A 17,830-nucleotide genomic window follows, 5' to 3' on the forward strand; every position below is an offset into this window, starting at 1 on the left:
TCGCCATTAGCCGACTCAAGGCCGCGGCTCCCGCTGCAGCCCTGTCCGCGGCTGCTTTGATTTGCTCGAAGAAGCTCATCTTCGAGTCGAGCATTAAACCAAGGTATTTAATCGCTGGTTTTGACTCTATAGTGAACTCGCCGATCGATTCTCCTTCTGGTCAGGATGACTACTTCGGTTTTTTCCAGCGCAAAGTTGAAACCGTGAGCAGTCATCCATCCGCTTACCCGTCGCATCAATATGCCAAGTCTGCTTTTCGCCTGTTCAACAGTGCGTCCGGCAACAAGTGCCGCAACGTCGTCTACATAACCGACCAGGCGCGACTCTTCGGGCATATCGAGTCTCAGCAGACTATCGTAGGAAGCGTTCCAGAGGTCCGGCCCTAGGATGGATCCCTGCGCTACTCCCGACGTGATTTCCATCCTCCTCTGGCCCTCTAGCGTCTCATAGAACAGGGAGCGGTCTTTCAGATAATCCCTCAATTTCCGCAAGAGATAGCTTGGCACGTGAAAGGAGTTCTCTAGTGGGCCTAGCATATCTGTCAATTTATATATAGTAGAACCGAACTCAATGTCGCTGTTTTGTTTAGAATCGGAATATGCCACCAATGTCAAGTCGATGTAGTTCTACGCCAATGTGAATAGGAGGGGGAGGAGCAGTTCGTTCTAGAAAAGCGGAGGCAGAATAGAGTAGTATACGTTTTTCGTGAAGTTCTGGAAATATATTTTCAGTAATCGATATACCAACGATGGCACTGTGGCATAGTTGACGAGCTATGCCCCACACATAACATTGTGAATTGCAATATATTGTACGCCTTGATAAAACCTGACCTATCGCTGCTCGGAGCTGCTGATAATAATAATGGTTTGGGCATGTATATTCATGAAGAAGAGTAAATTAAGAATATTTCAAGGTCACAACCCTTTTTTTTTATTATCTCTGGAGGAACGTCGTCGACCGCATACGCTTCACCACTGCCGTGCATTTCCTGATGAGCCTTTCCTCTTCAGGCCTAGCTCGACTGCACTTCTACTCGATTTGTGTCCGAATCCACTTGCATAGGCCTAGCGACTTTCACTGGGCTTCTTTTCCGAAACAGGGACACTACAGGGTATCGGAGTTGCCGTCGCCGCACCGTCAGTCGCACGACTTGGTAAGGCTTTCTCTTTATTTGAATGTCTCGATATCACATGAGGTATTTCAACCCTTGCTTCCTCTTTTGGTTGTCGCTGCGGTGACCGACGCATTTTTGTACTGCACCTAAGCACATCACCTCTTTCACTTTCCCTGCTATTTCGTCAATTTTTTGCGTAATTAGGTTTATTCTCCATGGAAATTTCACCAGCGCATTGTGAGCAAGGGAGCAGGCTACAATGGAGGGAAAAGGATCCCGGAACTTGCGGACGGATCGGCGCTCGCTCGGGGCTACGCTGTCTATTAGCACCGGTTCAATAAAAACTACCCGATCAGGGACCCGAAGGAGTTGGCTCCTGATACACGTCACAACTACCACCTTGGCAGAGTAAGGCTCACATCACCCCATCTACGTCGACGGAGAGCGGTCAATGGCTCCGAGGACTCCCAGTGTGTCCCGACGTGTACCGGTCATTCATTTATGTAACTTTTTTTGCCTATCATCATTTTTATACCAAAATTACTATTTTACTCTTTAAAAAATATGAAAATTATACAAAATCAGTTCGAAAATGCCGCCACTTTGAGAAAGCAAATTTTATGTGTTCTCTTAGGAAGCCCCTACCTACCTAACGGCATTTTTACTAATTTGATAATTTTTTTTTTTATTTCAGTTGATCTGGTGGGCTACAATCATGTCTACCAGTTCATCTGATTTTTTAACCACTGCTTTGTCAGTTTACAACTTTTTTTATTTTCTTTCATTTCTTCATGGCTGTCTCATTCGTACTCTTAAAAATTAAGCATAGCTCTCAATTATAAATAGGATCTACGAAAAATAGGCATAAGAATCTTTTACTAACCACTGAGTTGCATTCAGGTTCACCACATGTCGTTGAAATAACTTTGCGGTTCGAACTATCCAGGATAAGTTTTCTCCGCTCAATTCCATTGAATTTCTTCATCTGTAAAAAAAATTGTAATGAAGGACTTAATTTTTAGTTACTGTAATTCATATATATATATAGAATCTTTATTTTCAAAACAGATCTAATTTCCATTGTTTGCGTTACGGGAATATTTCGGAATAGAACTTAGACCAGGGACAAATTGACAATTGACACATAGAGGTCAACACGACAGCTGTTGGATTTGGTTTGAGCAGAAAAAGTGATGTTCCACCACATTGGAGTCTGCACCGGAACTGGTGTTTTTCAATATAGTTTAAAATGAGTGATACAAACAAAAATAACAATAATAAAAGTAGCAGACAATAATGGTTCTGAGTGTTAGCAGACTATGAAAGACAATGAACGGCATCTTGCGGCAATAGACACGAAGATGTTGCATTGGACTAGTGGCGTGACATGCTTTGATCATATCCAAAATGAGAATATCCGCGATCGATATGGAGTTGCATCGATCGTGGAAAAATTGCGAGAAATGCGTATTCAATGGTATGGTCACGTAATTCGCGCTAGCCAGAATTTGAATATCGAAGTCGATGGTAAACGACCAGAAGGCTAGCCGAAACAACATATTGGTTTGAACATAGAAGCTGGTATCATCATGCTCAAGTGTCACGTCAGAGGAGGAGAAAGATGCTCTAACACTAGAGAAAAGCTCCAATCATTAATGGGGCGCCCATCATGCAAAAGTTCCACAATTGCAAAAGAAATTTCTAAACTTAACATTGGAATAGAGTTGACTCAGTTAACTTCGGTGTACTGGTTGTATGTTAGATCCGTGATCTGCAAAGAAGATAATTTGGGACAGCTTTTATGAAAAAAAGAACTTGCATCGTCGTAGTTATCCAAGTACCATTCGGAGCCAATGAAGAACTCATAAAGCAGACACAGCATTGGGCTACTTTCCAAAGTACGACACCCGGAACTCAACAAAGCACCTTAGGCAGGCGCTATCATTTCTAAACATATTTTCCTGATTTTCGATAGCATAAACTTTTCAGCATGGCTGTTTGATTTGTGGATAAAATCCGGCTCAATAGGTGGGTGGGTCACTTAATCCGTATGGATAAGGATGATCCCACCCGGAAAGTCTATAAGGGCAATATCTATGGTAGACAAAGAAGACGAGGCAGATCCTGCCTAAGATGGAGCGATGGCGTAGGCTAGGACGCCAGACAGCTTTTAGGGATATCGAAGTCTGGAGTTCCTTATTAAGGCAGGCCTAGACCGGATATCGGTTGTTGCGCCGTTGATGATGATGATGATGTTTGATTTCAAAAGGGAAAATATGGTTCTAACATTAAAGAAGTTGAACCCTATTTTGGCAAGGCTTCTTAGATATCATTTCTTTTTACACCACAATGGCTAAGTATCCAGAGTAGTTCTATTGTGTTGAATCTAGATTTAGACTTCAAACGAATTCTACACTCTTGAACGATCGTTGGGGTGATGTCGAGGCTGCCCAGCGTTATGGCGATGCGCCTATCTTTCAATCGCTCATCAATCACCAGGTTGTTGTTATTAGGATCGAATGCACTTCAGACTGAAATGCTGTTGCATATTGTCCTAAGGGAAAATCCACTTCACTTTTTTATCCGAAAAATAGACCCCTGCTTCAGAGCCCTGTTCTGCTTTTGAGCTATCAGTTTAGAAGACCTTAACGTATTCTCCACGCATCCTTATGGTGTGTCCTTGTTTTATCTCTTTGTCTGATGTTCGAGCCTACAACAGGATCAACTTTTTTAGCAGCGAAATTTCTAAATTTTGTAAGGTCAACAACAACAATTTATTTTTTAAAAGAATGATGCCATATCTTTCCTTGTTGGTCGACAGTTTATTTTGCGAGTGCTTCCAATTTGTATGGGCATAAAATGAACGGGGATAATTATGTTGAAGATAATAATTGGATCTTCAATGTAAACCAGAAACATATTTTGTTGTTCCGAATTTCATAAGAATGTACCACCGATTTTCACTAAACTCAAATAGTCTTCACAAAACCGAAAGAGGTGACTTCCAAAAAAGTATTTGGAATAAATAAATCTGGCATTAGTACCAGGCAATATACACATGACCCAAATTTATACATATATTAACTAGCTCACACGTAAGTGTATGCCTATCATTTAATTATCTGTGCATGAAAATACAACATTGACAAATATCATTTTGCTGGTGAATGGAATACAGTGGTTCAAACGCATAATCGGACAAAGTGTGATTCATGTTTTGAACATGTTTTTTGTACTAATTTATAGCCTCTAAGCGTCAGGGTATCGAGCGCACGAGAATTGCACCAAATTTTAGAGAAATATTGTTCCACTCCTGTTTAATACTCTCCTTGAACTTCTCTACATTTTTGAATCTTAAATTCTTTAACTTTCGTTCCAATTCTGCCCAACCGTATTCAACAACATCCAGATCTGGTGACTTCGAAGCTGTTTTCATAAATTTCGGGCACTACTAAATAAGCCACATTTAATTAATATATGAAATATGCCTGGGATCATCGTCCAGATAGATAGATTCAGCTCCTCAACACTTTGCCTCATATTTTGCTTTAAGATTTGTAAATATTGGAATCTATCCAGTTTACCGTCCATAAAATTAATATTCCATATTCCTACGCTGGAAAACACCCTCATACCATCACTAAACCTTCACCATGCTTGATAAAAGCCCGAAAATTATGTGAACTAAAATCTATATAAGGTTTCCACCCCATGCATGCTTCACCATCAGAGCCACGCAGATTAAATTGTGTGAATAATACTTGTATTATCTTAGAAAAAGTTAAAAATGATTTGAATTATAAAATTTTTCGGTATTTATTATTTTTGGCATTTGAAAGAGGGCAAAATCCTTGCTAAAATCTTCTTTACGGAGATAAAACCGTGAAACTTTCTTTTACATACTAATAATTTCCAAAACTATTCTGCCGTGAAAATAATATTTTTCAAGAAAATGTTCAACCATTGCTGCAAAAATATTAGGTTGTTGCAAATGAAATGTCGGATTTTTCAATGAAGTGAAGTTAGTTATGATTTTAATGTTTAAAACTGCCGCAAGGTGACTCTGGTGGTATGGGATAATTGAGTATAAATAGTCGTTCGTTCGATCAAGGAGTCATTTCAGTTTCAATCGTCATTGAAGTTCCAAGTAAAACTCAAAGAAAAAAGCATGGAAGCATGGAATGACACAGCGGTGGTTCGAAAAATTCCGATCAGGCGACATGACCTTCCAAAGTGAACCTCGTGGACACCCAGGACCATCGATCGACAACGACGAGTTACGTTTGATAGTGGAATCTGATCCCCGATCATCGATTCGTGACATTGCAGAGAAAATAGGCGTACACTATTCGATAGTATCTCGGCACTTACAACAGCTTGGAAAGGTGAAGAAGCTTGATAAGTGGGTTCCGCATGAACTCAACGAGCAAAACATGGCGCTGCGAATGGAAATATCCAGTTCTCTACTCAACCGCAACAGGAACAATCCCTTTTTGCGCAGAATAGTGACATGCGATGAAAAGTGGATATTGTACGACAACCGTCGCAGATCAGCGCAATGGCTAGATGCCGATCAGCCTCCACAACACATGCCAAAACCGAGCCTTCACCCGAAGAAGGAAATGGTAACTGTTTGGTGGTCTGCATCTGGAATTATTCATTATTCGTTTTTGGAGCGTGGTGAAACAATTAATGCAGAGAAATATTGTGCCCAACTTGATGAAATGCACGAGAAATTACGTGTTCAGCGGCCTAGATTGGTCAACAGAGATGGAGTGATACTGCTCCATGATAACGCCCGACCTCATGTTTCCAGAATGACGGTCCAAAAATTAAATGAATTACGATATGAGACTCTTCCTCATCCACCATATTCACCCGACCTCTCGCCAACCGACTACCACTTTTTTAAGCATTTGGATCACTTTTTGGCGGGGAAACAATTTAGCAATGAAGTAGCTGTCAAAAGTGCCTTTGAAGAATTTCTTAGCTCTAGAAACCCAGACTTTTACGAAACTGGAATAAATGCCCTTGTATCTCGTTGGGAGAAGTGCATTGAAGCTGCTGGTTCTTATTTTGACTAATAAAATTAATTTTCATAAAAGTTATAGTTTTTTGAAATTTTACTCAAATATCCGACATTTCATTTGCAACAACCTAATATTTTTTTTTCAAATCGTTTTGGACTCTATTTTTCAATTCATTTGCCGTTAGGAAATATTTTCACTTCACAATTTCTTTTAGAATACAGCGTTCATCATGTTCGTCGAGTTTTTCCCCCTGAACAGTCCTGCTCTTATTTTGAATTTGGACATTTTTGTTTATAATGTTTTATAATGTCTAAACAGTGAAATGGTCTGCACAAACAGTGTTTCCGATAGTTCGGACAGTTTTACCACCTCCATGTAGCTTTATCATTAGGTGACCTATTCAAGAGTTGTTTGGTTGGCACCGACATCCATTGCTTCCATATTCTCTTCTTCTTGAGGAAAACTTGAATAATGCTTTTAAATTTCAACTCATGCAACCTTACCTATCGATAACAAATAATTCCAGGAAGAAAGTGATGTTATAGGGCCCATACAATGTCAAACAAATTGCGCAACGGGGCGATGCGCAACGTTGCATTGTGCAATTGCATTTCCCATACACTTAGTGAAATTTTGTTCAAACATTAGTTACAAGTTGGAAACGGTATGAGTAACATACCACTAAAAGGGTATTGCATCTATCTGTATTGTTATCGGGAGGGGTAGGAGGGTAAGAGGGTGAAGTCCTCTCTAGCTTCCCTTCCACATTGGTGCGGTATTTACTCTAACAGCTTATTTATGGTTCGAAACTAGCCCTTTTTCGAGGTGCTGTAACTTTACGAGAAATGGAAAGGAGGAATATTTTTTTCCTTCTACATATCCTCTTTTATTTATTTATTTATTTATTTATTTATTTAATTAACGGACAACAAACAGAAAGAATTCCAATTAATTATTGTCCTCAGGAGGAGGAGGAGAAAGCAAAAAACTTATCCTACGTTTAAAACTACTTAAAGTAGGGAAGTTAAAAGGACCAAGCTGTTTTGCATTATAATTTCGGCGAAGCCTGGGAATCGGAGAATGAAAATAGACTTCGAGCTCCGCGAAGGGCACGTTGAAAATATGTGCGTTACGTGTGTTATAAAACGCAGGACGGCAGGTGATCTCGTCAGCGGCGGAGCAGTCCATCAGACCCGAGGAAAGTTTAAAGAATGTGCATAGATCCAGATAGGATCTACGCTGTTGTAGGAAGGAAAGGTTTAGAAAGCGGAGGCAGGAGGGGTAATTCATACGAGGGAAGCTTTTCTTAAAGAAGAGGGAACGGGCGAATTTACGTTGCACATTTTCAAGGGCAAGACAATCACAGTTACGGGAGGGTGACCAGATCACGGAGCAATACTCCAGGGTATTCCTTTCGAGGGAATTGAAGAGAGCTAAGGAGGGTTGGATGGAATCAAAATCAGAGGAGGAGCGAAGAATAAAGCCTGACTATTTTGCTGCTCGATTGATGACATCGAGGCAACGGGTGTCAAAGCGGAGCTTATTATCGAAAGTAACTCCGAGGTCTTGAGTGGAGTTTAAGCAGGATAAGGAATGTCCGTCAAGCGAGTAGGAGAAAGAAGTGGGTGAGGATTTTAGGGAGTAGCACATAGAATGACACTTTCTGACGTTTAGCGCTAAACTATTAGTCGAGCACCAACGAACCAAAGTGTCCAGGTTATTCTGAAGGGAAACACAGTCCATAGGCGACGATATAGCGGAAAACAGCTTAAGGTCGTCTGCATACAGCAAACAGGGACAAGTAAGAAGGGGAGGAAGGTCGTTAAAAAAAAATAAAAATAGCAAAGGACCCAGAATAGACCCCTGTGGGACGCCAGAAGAGGGGGAGAAGGTGCGGGAAGTACAGCCGTCAAAAGAGACGCGGCAGGATCGGTTGGAAAGGTAAGAGGCAAGCCATAAAACAAGTGTTATGGGAACGTTTAGGGACGAGAGTCTGGATAGAAGTATCTTGTGATTTACAGTGTCGAAGGCTTTCGCGAAGTCAGTGTAAATGGTATGCACTTCTTGCCGTGAATTTAAACATTTGGCGACAAAGTTGGTAAAGTCAAGCAGGTTGGAGGCAATGGACCTACGTTTAACAAAGCCGTGTTGTTCTTTCACTATGTGTTGGCCAAAGTGGGCGGACAACCAGTCGCTGACATATCTTTCCAGGATTTTGGCACAGGAGGAGAGGAGGGAAATGGGATGGTAATTCTCGGCAAGCGAACGATCGCCACTTTTGTGAATTGGGATAATGAGAGCCTCTTTCCATAAGCTGGGAAAATAATTCTCTTCCAGGCTTTTGTTGAAAATAAGAGATAGGGGAAGGGAGATGGACTTACAAGTTTGGCGCAAAAAGAGGTTTGGAAGACCATCGTAGCCAGGTCCGACCTTGGCATCAAGTTCGCCAATGAGGTATTCGACAAGGATAGGGGTAAGAAGGGGAATGGTAGGCGATGCGGGGCAGGCTACATCTACTATCGGGAGGGATTCGGAGGAAGGCGGAGGAACATAGACTGACGAAAAGTAGCGGCAGAGTAAATCACAAGATTTACACTCTTACTGTCCGGGGATATGGGCCCTATTATATAGCGGATTCTACTGGTTTGTCTCTGTGTCCGATTATTCGTTTGACTTGAATTTTTGCCTATTCCTTGTTCTTTTGATTTTTTATAATAATGTTGAATGAAAATGTGTTACATTGTGCACATCGCTTGAAAGGTAAGATTATTATCCAAAAACTCCATATATATTTTGAGAAAAAACTTATAATTTAGTACAAATAAACATGATCTTTGTTCGACTATGCGCTTGACCCACTGTACATGCATATTCAACTCTTCACTTATCGAGAACCAGTTCCATCTAAGTTATTCGAAGTTTTGATAAGTTTAACATATATAAGTAATTCGAAAGCACAGAAAAAGACATGGAGTAGAACAACGATAAGCGCCATTCATTGGCTTTTGCATTGCGACTACCAAAACAGTGCACATGGTCCTATAAATTTCTGTGGTCTGTGTGGTAATGACAAAATCAATGACATCAATAAAATTATGCAAATCACTATCTTATGTTTCATTTTACATTCAGCAGACGTTTATAAATATAGGCCAATGTCAGCCTGCCAGCAAGCAATCCGCCAGCCATGCTCTCTCACATTGAACAAGTTTGAAAATTAAAATAATCCGAAAAAGTGTAATTTGAGTCGTGATATTAACGATAAGCAATCTTCTTGCCCGCGTGCGTGAAGTAGAGGAAACGGAAACTGCAGTACAGGTGGGTAGGGACTTCCAAACCATTATCCAATAGGACATACTCCGGTGATTTTCTAAGTTCAGTTAAGTCACGATAAAATGGGTGAAACAAGGTTATATAGGTTTACATTTCCAAAGCACATATAATATGTAATCGACTGTGAACATTCGCGGTTTAGACGATTATTACACACTCATTACCACGCAGTATTAAAAAAGAAAACACATTGATAAGTTTCAATTCACTTTCACTTTCTATTGAATAATCTTCATGTTTACATTTCCTCAATGAAATCATAATGGAAAAAAGCAAAAGTGTTGTTTTTGTAGCAAAATTTGGAAGATGTGCTTTGTATAGTGAAGACGAATATGCACCTCCTCATATACGTAGATACATTTTGAATCTGAAAATAAGTGGTTAGGAATGGTTCCTAGCTGTCACCTTCCCCAATCATATTCTTTAAACTTTCAAGAATCCACTAGGGGAAGGGATTGGACGGTTTCCTAAATCTAGTTAAGGAGTCGTCTAGGAACTGACAATACATGAACTGGCCTCAGCACAACATAAGGTCTTATCAGTTATGGTTTTTCTTTAATTGCAAATTAATTTCGTTATTTGCAAAAATCTTTTCCTACGACATTGTTACGATAAACGTGATGTTTAACTTAGAAACACATTATCATTGAATGGTCACCAATACCTCGCCAAAAGTTCCAATAATCCGATTATCGCTACGTATATATTATCTATTTGCTATGACTTAGTTAGTTGTACATAATGCGCTAACGGCCCTAGGGGTTGTTATTTCCAGCCTCCTCTGCCTTACGTTATTTCCGCCTAAGAAGACCAATCCGTCAATATTGCTGGGAAAGTGAATTTCACTTATGCCAAAGTCCTGTCATCCTTTTTGTTAATATGTGACCTATCCACTACCAAATTTATTTTGTAATTGACATGTCAAAAGAAGTACCTGCTTAATTCTTAATGTGACTTTGTATCAGGCTACATAAAATCGATCACAAGAAGTAGACAGCTTTCACTGATTTACATTAGCTCTCCAATTCGTCTAACATTTGACCATTTCTGGTTCATACAATTAACTATTATTCAAGCCATATTTGCCATGGTTCAGATTTCAAAGGATTATTATTGGCCTACAAATAAGTTCTATCGGTTTTCACAATAGATAGCGTAGCTTGTTTTTTATTCAATTTAGATTTAGAATAGTATAAATAGAACCTTAATGTCTACAGATGAGCAAACTTGTTAGCACTAATGAAGGGAACAAGTGGTTCCCGAAATATCGGTATTTGCAAGAATAAATATCCACACCAACGAAAAAGAAACAACAAGTTTTTATTACTTCAATTAATTAATCGTTGCAAACACCGCATAATTTCACTCAGATGATCCACATTTCCAAACATTCATCGGAAAGCTACTGTCAATAGGCACAAACGTCAGTATAAATTATTTAATTGAAGTGTAAACAACAATACTTTTTTCATCTACGAAAATGGCCAATTTTGTACCAAATAATGTGTTTTTGCGGGGAGTTCTACTTCATTATTTTAAGAAGAAAAAAAAAAGCAACCGAAAGTCATTGCATTTTGGTGGAAGTTTATGGTGACCATGCTCTATCTGAGCGAACGTATCAGAGGTGGTTTGGACGGTTTAAAAGTGTCAATTTTGACTTGGAAGACGAAGAGCGCGCCTGACGGCCAACATCCATCGCAAACGCAAGAAAAACTTGGAAAAACACTTGGAGTCACTCAGCAAGCCATTTCCTACCGTTTAAAAGCAATGGGAATGATCGGAAAGGTCAGAAATTGGGTTCCGTATGAACTGAAGCCAAGAGACGTCGAACGCCGTTTTTTCACGTGCAAACAACTGCTTCAACGACAAGAAAGGAAGGGTTTTCTGCATCGAATAGTTAGTTTTGGCGATGAAAAGTGGATCCATTACGATAATCCCAAGCGTCGGTCAACGTGGGGATACCCCGGCCATGCCTCATCATCGACGGCCAAAACGAATATTCATGGTGAGAAGATCATGCTGTGTATATGGTGGGACCAGCTGGGTGTGGTATACTATGAGCTGTTAAAACCGAACGAAACGGTCACGGGCAAACTCTACCGACGTCAAATGATGCGTTTGAGGCGCGAACTCAAGGAAAAACGGCCGCAATACCAGCAAAGGCATGATAAAGTTATTTTGCAACATGACAATGCTCGTCCACATGTTGCACAGCCCGTTAAAACATATCTAAAAACGTTGAAATGGGAACTCCTACCCCACCCGCCGTACTCTCCAGACATTGCTCCTTCTGATTACTATTTGTTCCGGTCGATGCAGCTTGGCTTGGCTGACTAGCACTTCTCAAATTACGACGAACTCAAAAAATGGCTCGATGAGTGGATAGCGGCCAAGCCGGCCAATTTTTAGCGCGATGGTATCTATAAATTGCCTGAAAGATGGAAGAAAGTTGTGGCTAGCGATGGGCAATACTTTGAACAATGAATGTTTTCACAATAAAGCTTCAAATTTAAACAAAAAACCGACAGACTTATTTGTAAGCCTTAGAAGATGTTACTCATCATTTTTTTTCCAGTTTCTTAATACATAAACTATTAAAAAAATAAGGTAGTATAGGTCCTAGGGTGAAAGAGGATATTACTTCCTGAACTAACACTAACAGCTCTGATACCAAATTTGTTGGGTGGGAACGGTTGTTCGGTTTGCAGAACTACTCGGAAAAATACATGTTTTGAAGCCACGAAAAGAGTTTCGGACTGAATTGCACACAAAACGATGGACTTTCAGCATATTATTGACACCGCTATTAAGAATGGATATAATCCTCAGACTATTGAGAAACTGATCGGAAGGAAAATCAAGCAACACAATAGGCAAGCCTATACAACACTGTTTTCGCAGCAGAAGGAGGCAACCACTAGACGGATAAGAATCCCGTATTCTACCTATTCAACAACATCAGGAATTGGATAAAAAAGTTTCAACTCGAAGTCGTAGGTTCGAGTCAATCGTCCACCTTGCGGAATTTACTGGAAAGCGTCAAGGGTCCTTTGGCAGCGAAAGAGACAAGCGGTATCTGCCGAATAACGTGCAGTGACTGTTATAAAATATACATAGAACAGACTAAACGCCTGATAACGACTAGATTTAATCATCATCATCATCAACGGCGCAACAACCGGTATCCGGTCTAGGCCTGCCTTAATAAGGAACTTCAGACATCCCAGTTTTGCGCCGAGGTCCACCAATTCGATATTCCTAAAAGCTGTCTGGCGTCCTGGCCCACGCCATCGCTCCATCTTAGGCAGGGTTTGCCTCGTCTTCTTTTCCTACCATAGATATTGCCCTTATAGACTTTCCGGGTGGGATCATCTTCATCCATACGGATTAAGTGACCCGCCCACCGTAACCTATTGAGCCGGATTTTATCCACAACCGGACGGTCATGGTATCGCACATAGATTTCGTCATTGTGTAGGCTACGGAATCGTCCATCCTCATGTAGGGGGCCAAAAAATTCTTCGGAGGATTCTTCTCTCGAACGCGGCCAAGAGTTCGCAATTTTTCTTGCTAAGAACCCAAGTTTCCGAGGAATACATGAGGACTGGCAAAATCATAATCTTGTACAGTAAGAGCTTTGACCCTATGGTGAGACGTTTCGAGCGGAACAGTCTTTGTAAGCTGTAGACTAGATTTAATGAACACATAAAGTGAGCGGTAACTAGTGTTCGGAAACAAAAGTCGTGCATAAGATCATCAGCAGCAGCGCACACAGTCGAAGAAGCCCATACCATTCAACGGGAAAATCTTGAGCTCTTACGTCATATAAACCGAACGACAACCGTGGACCCTTGAGAAAGTTTACAAATTTTTAGAGAAGACGCGACGCCGTTATTAAACATAGATTCATGTAACTGATTTTCAAAATTAATAAGACTGGTCGCGGTAATTAACAGGTTAATATTTGAAAAAAAAATTTTAAAAGTAATTTAAGTAATTAGTGATTAAGTATAAAACAAGTCGGGAAACCGGAAGCTGGACGCTTCACGTACGAAAGGTTTTGTGTATTTCTTAGTACGTAGCACGTAATATATCCATATATTATGTGAGAGCATCCACTTTCGGGTGATATTGACATTCATAGTCTTCAATTTTCAAAGAAGTAACAAATTTGAGGTATTATAACTTTGTTAGCAATAGTGCGATTTCCACCAAACTTGGAAAGATCATGCTCTATATTATAGCCTATATCACTGCAAAATTTCATGATACTAGGATGAACTTAAGGGGGGTTTCTAACCAATTACAAAAAGTTGTTATAATATACTATTATTAATTTTATTGAAACAGATATCGGCATGGAAGGTATTTCGGAGCCCAGGCACCATATAGTGGCAGCCTCCTGATTTTTTTCAGGTTTTTTCGTTTGGTAGTTTCTGAGAATGACACCCCTAAAGAAGTGATCAATTTCAACCCCCCGCGCTCCCCACCCTTCCAACGAATGTCAAAACTAAGATCGGCTTTGAAAAGTACTAATCGAGACCTTTAATTTGATACCCCACATGACTATATTTGATGAAAAAAACATTTTACACCCCCCTTTTGCATGTATGGGGACCCCCCCTTAAATTCAACATAAAAGGATGTAATTCACTGTATGCGTGAGCGTTCACATTTCCCACCTTTCTACCAAATTTGGTGTCAATCGCTATAACCGTCTCCGAGAAAAATGCGTGTGACGGACAGACAGACAGACGGACAGACAGACAGACAGTTGCTCCCGAAATATATATCTACATTGAAAAATTAAAACTGTAGTTTGCGGGAAGCTACTGGTTTATCAATTTTAGTGCAATGAACCCCAGATGCCTGCTTTAGGTATAATATTTGGGGATTTTAACAGCCACGTAGAGATGGAAAGTTTGCGGATTATCCAACCAGCAGTGTCACACAGAATGGTCCTTGGAAGTACCTGTTTTTTGCGATCTACAAGTAAACATTAGTCTGTCTAATGGGGACCGCTTTCAACCACTGAAGCGATCCATAACAATGTCCTCCGTAAGACCTGCAAAGGAAAGTGAATGTCGCAATAAGCACAATGGGGGTGAAGTACCACCAACTAACCTTTACGACCACCTGAATAACCACCACAAACACATTTGGTTCAAATTGCCAAAAAATCCCTAATGACTGGTTCGATAGTGTAAGCTAGCAATGGAACGAAAAAATTATGTCCAAAGGCAATATAGCAATCTAAAAAACGTGGGGTGGTGGAGAGACTTATCACAATATTCGTTGTGCAAGCCAGGAGAATAAGTTGCATTGATCCCTGTTCAGAAATCCATCTTTCGGGGTTCTATAAAGTTCAAAATGATGTATGTATATGGATGCAAGAAGTTTAGAACTTTCCAGAAACTCAAAAGACGCAAGGCAATGGATTCTCGTCACTTTTCAAATCGGTCAAGAGATGTCCTTATTTTAATATCCAATCCATCGGTGAGACCAGAATTCGGAGGGAAGAAGTGAATGTGAATTTTATTGTTCACCAGATACATAGAAAGAAAGAAATATATGTAACTAGAATAATTTTAGATCTCTTTTCCCATTCGAACCCAAGCATTGGGGAAGATGATGAGTAGTCGCCGAAACATGCAGTTTGTGAAAAATAAAATACTAATAGAACAAAATAGAATTAGTTTTTGAATTTTTTATTGCAACTATTCTCCGCTACTTTGCTGGGCAAGAATGCATGTGCCATCGACCCATATAAGAGAGATTTTCCTCTAACTAAATCAGCAGCGGATCATATTTTCCCTATAAGGCAATAAATAGAGACACTGTCCCAATGTAGCCATTTCGTTTTTTCTGTTGTCGTTAAGGCCACCTATGATAGCACAACCATGCAATAACACTATACGGTTATGAGTGAATTCTGACTATTCTGACTAATTAATAAGGCTGATTTGGCTAGCCTGACCAAAGTGCGAGGCCAGATAAAAGCAGGATCACTTTCGAGAACTTTTACCGTTAATAACGGTCTAAAACATGAAGACGCTCTATTTGATATTTAAAGTCTTATAATTTGCACTGAAACGGCAATTTTGACCTATTATAACTTTGTTGCTAATAGTGCGACTTCCACTAAACTTGGCAGGATTTCTTTATATTGGAATTGTAAATTTCATGGTTTAACAATGAGGGATTTTCAAATTTTATTAATACACTAGTATTAACTTTATTTGAACAGATATCTGTATGGAGAGTATTTTGGTGCCTAGGCCTAAGCAAAAATTCGTGTGACAGACAGACAGATTGCACACGAAACCTTAAAAACTAAAGCTAAAATTGCATTATTGCATTATAAACTTTATCAGTCATCTTCTGTATAACTGAATAACTATTGTTCCAGCCAAATGGTTAACACTAAGAACTTCGACCCTTTCATTCTCTCTTTATGTCCAGTACATACAAATAAATCCTTAGCCCTCAAAATATGAGGCGGTCTTAGGAAACATACGTGCCAACTCAGTGCACAACCGAAACATAACTGATATTGCCTCTATGCAGCCCAGCCTAAAGCGAATGCTCTTTGATTCAGATAAATATCCAATTCACGTTCATCAAGTCGGAAATTCACTAACTATTCATCTATGTCCATAATAAAATTCTAACCGTTTGTGTCTAAAACTAGTGGCCTATAAAGCCCTTAGGTAAACCTGTTCCAAAAGTAGAGAGACTATCTGCCAAACCACCATTCTTCCGCAAGACATTATTCACAATTCACTCAGATGTGAGACGGTTGTCTTCCATACAAAGCTTTGGATTCAATTTTGTACGAAAGAAAAGAAAATACGTTAACCTCTCGAAGATGGTGATGTCCTGCATAAATGACGATGCAGCAGGGCGGTATTATACCTGTCCCACATTCCGAATTGCTATGCTAAATTCTACCTGGTCTCTCTAGGTAACAAGTTCCACGACAGGCTGACGGAGAATTTACCATTGAACAATATTATGGGTTGAAAAAATACTAGGGTGGTCACCTTAGTGGACCTGGCAAGGCGGGCCACAATTCGGTCAGGAAATGGACATAGGTTCTTGACGCATAGACAGCGTGAGAACGTAAGCAAACTAAGTCCGTGCTTGCAGTACCTACATCGGAAAGATGGACAAACTTGTGGTGCCAAGAGTAACGCCATTTAACATGAGCTTGTTAAAAGTGTCGGCATTATCATGAGAGTAAATACTTCGGTACATATTGTATAATGAATATGACGAGGGGGTTGTCGATTTTCCCGAAAATCAATATACAATGACCCTGGCATCTGGACTAGGTCCCTAAAAGCTGTCTGGTGGCCTGACCTATACAATCACAACATCTCAGGAAGGGTCTGCCACGTATTTATTATATATATTATAGACTCTCCGGGCTGAATCATACTCACCCAAAAGGATCACGTGACACGCCCAACGCAACCTATTCAGTCGGATTTCATATACAAACAGATGATCGTGGTATATATTAATTTCGTCATTATATAGGCCGGAATCAGAATCGGTCAAAGGGTAGTATAGGTCTCAGGGCGAAACGTGGATTGGTACCCACGATGGAGCATAAAACCTGGGAAATGCCTGCTGAACCAACACCAACAGCTCTACTACCAAACCCTACCTCCACCTCCACGTGGTGACCGCTGGGAGCTCTTTCTTAACGAAAAGCTGCAGACGGAGAAGGATGAAGGCGAGTGTCCCGCGCCTAAAAACGGGACAAATTGTACCAACTGGTCCTCCAGGTTGGGGGTTGGGTAGGGCTGACAACCCTACACGGAAAACAACTCGTTACGAAGCCACAACAGGAGCCACGGACAGAACGGATTTTAAAATGACAGACCCGGCAACGAACACGGAATAAAGATTTGCGCATTTTCTCATGGAACGTGCGCTCCCTGTACAGATATGAAGCTGACCAGCAGCTAGCCGATACCCTGTCCCAATATAGGGTTGATATAACAGCGTTGCAAGAGATGCGATGGACAGGGACCGGTTTCCTGGAGAAGAGCCACTACACCATATATTATAGCGGTCATCCAGTAAACCATGTGCTCGGAGTAGGTTTCTTAGTCAGCCAAAAAATGAAACCTGCTGTTATCGGCTTTGCAAACATAAGCGAACGGCTATGCACTCTGCGCTTGCGAGGCAAGTTTAGAAATATAAGCCTCATAAACGTTCACGCCCCTACAGAGGAGACTGCAGAGTCGGAGAAGGATACCTTCTACGAGGCAGTAGAACGAACCCTCGAAGCCTGTCCCAGATATGATATCAAAATCATACTTGGGGAGTTGAATAGCCA

At 40.5% G+C, this 17,830-nt stretch overlaps 1 protein-coding gene across 6 annotated transcripts in view; it reads right to left on the reverse strand.

Annotated features, from left to right (window-relative positions):
- The window catches only part of LOC119658607 (janus kinase and microtubule-interacting protein 3), a 102,105-nt gene that overhangs the window by 29,961 nt on the left and 54,314 nt on the right, over nt 1–17,830 (reverse strand). For all 6 annotated transcript variants that reach the window (XM_038066087.1, XM_038066088.1, XM_038066086.1 and 3 more), the window contains one exon: nt 2,001–2,102. In XM_038066087.1, the coding sequence (XP_037922015.1) occupies nt 2,001–2,102 (102 nt within the window). The remainder of the gene's footprint in view (nt 1–2,000; nt 2,103–17,830) is intronic.

Source organism: Hermetia illucens, chromosome 6, assembly GCF_905115235.1.
Source record: "Hermetia illucens chromosome 6, iHerIll2.2.curated.20191125, whole genome shotgun sequence".
In the NCBI taxonomy this organism is placed as follows: Eukaryota; Metazoa; Arthropoda; class Insecta; order Diptera; family Stratiomyidae; genus Hermetia; species Hermetia illucens.